This window comes from Sinocyclocheilus grahami, unplaced genomic scaffold (assembly GCF_001515645.1).
Source record: "Sinocyclocheilus grahami isolate Dianchi unplaced genomic scaffold, SAMN03320097.WGS_v1.1 scaffold17120.1, whole genome shotgun sequence".
In the NCBI taxonomy this organism is placed as follows: domain Eukaryota; kingdom Metazoa; phylum Chordata; class Actinopteri; order Cypriniformes; family Cyprinidae; genus Sinocyclocheilus; species Sinocyclocheilus grahami.
The window spans coordinates 19,707-20,245 of NW_015516452.1; the positions used below are offsets into that span (position 1 = coordinate 19,707).

The 539-nt window shown below is 53.2% G+C and overlaps 1 protein-coding gene across 1 annotated transcript in view; it reads right to left on the reverse strand.

Moving 5' to 3' along the window:
- Nucleotides 1–10: 10 nt before the first annotated feature.
- Nucleotides 11–539, reverse strand: part of LOC107579410 (centrosomal protein of 162 kDa-like) — a 2,645-nt gene continuing 2,116 nt past the window's right edge. Inside the window, exon 4 of the mRNA XM_016265244.1 lies at nt 11–539. Coding sequence (XP_016120730.1) covers nt 536–539 — 4 coding nt within the window. The 3' untranslated portion in view covers nt 11–535.

Genomic DNA, 539 nt, shown 5'->3' on the forward strand with positions numbered 1-539 from the left:
CAGTAGCACCTCTGAGATGTGTGAGCCTGAGAACGATCCAGGATGGTAGTCTTTCTCATCTTGGGTAGCGGGGAAAGTCTCAGCTTCAGATTTTTTGGTCTCTTTGGCTGCGCCCAAATGCCGCTTGGGCTCATTGGTGACACGATCAAAGCTAGGACCTGGCAGCATGGTTCTCCTTTCCCTCTGCAGGCGCTCTACAGTAAGGCTCAGCTCCTGAATAGTGCGGCTCTTGGAGCTCAGTTCCTGGGTCAGTCTCTCAATGTGGGTTGCTTGTGCCGCCTCCGCATGGAGCTGGTGCCGTGAGGAGCTGCGGACAGGCTTGTCTGCTTGCATCAAAGACTGGGCCTGGCGGAGTTGTTCTTGCAGAGAGGCCACTTCTGCCTTGAGGGCACTCTCTTGCTTCTGATAGGCCTTCTTCACTTCCTCCATCTCTGTAATCGACCCCTGAGTTTGTGACTCAGATGATTCTGATGAGATAACCTGATTGTTCTGGCTCTTCTCAGCCAAACGCTGCTCCAGATCTGAGATCTGCTGTTCAT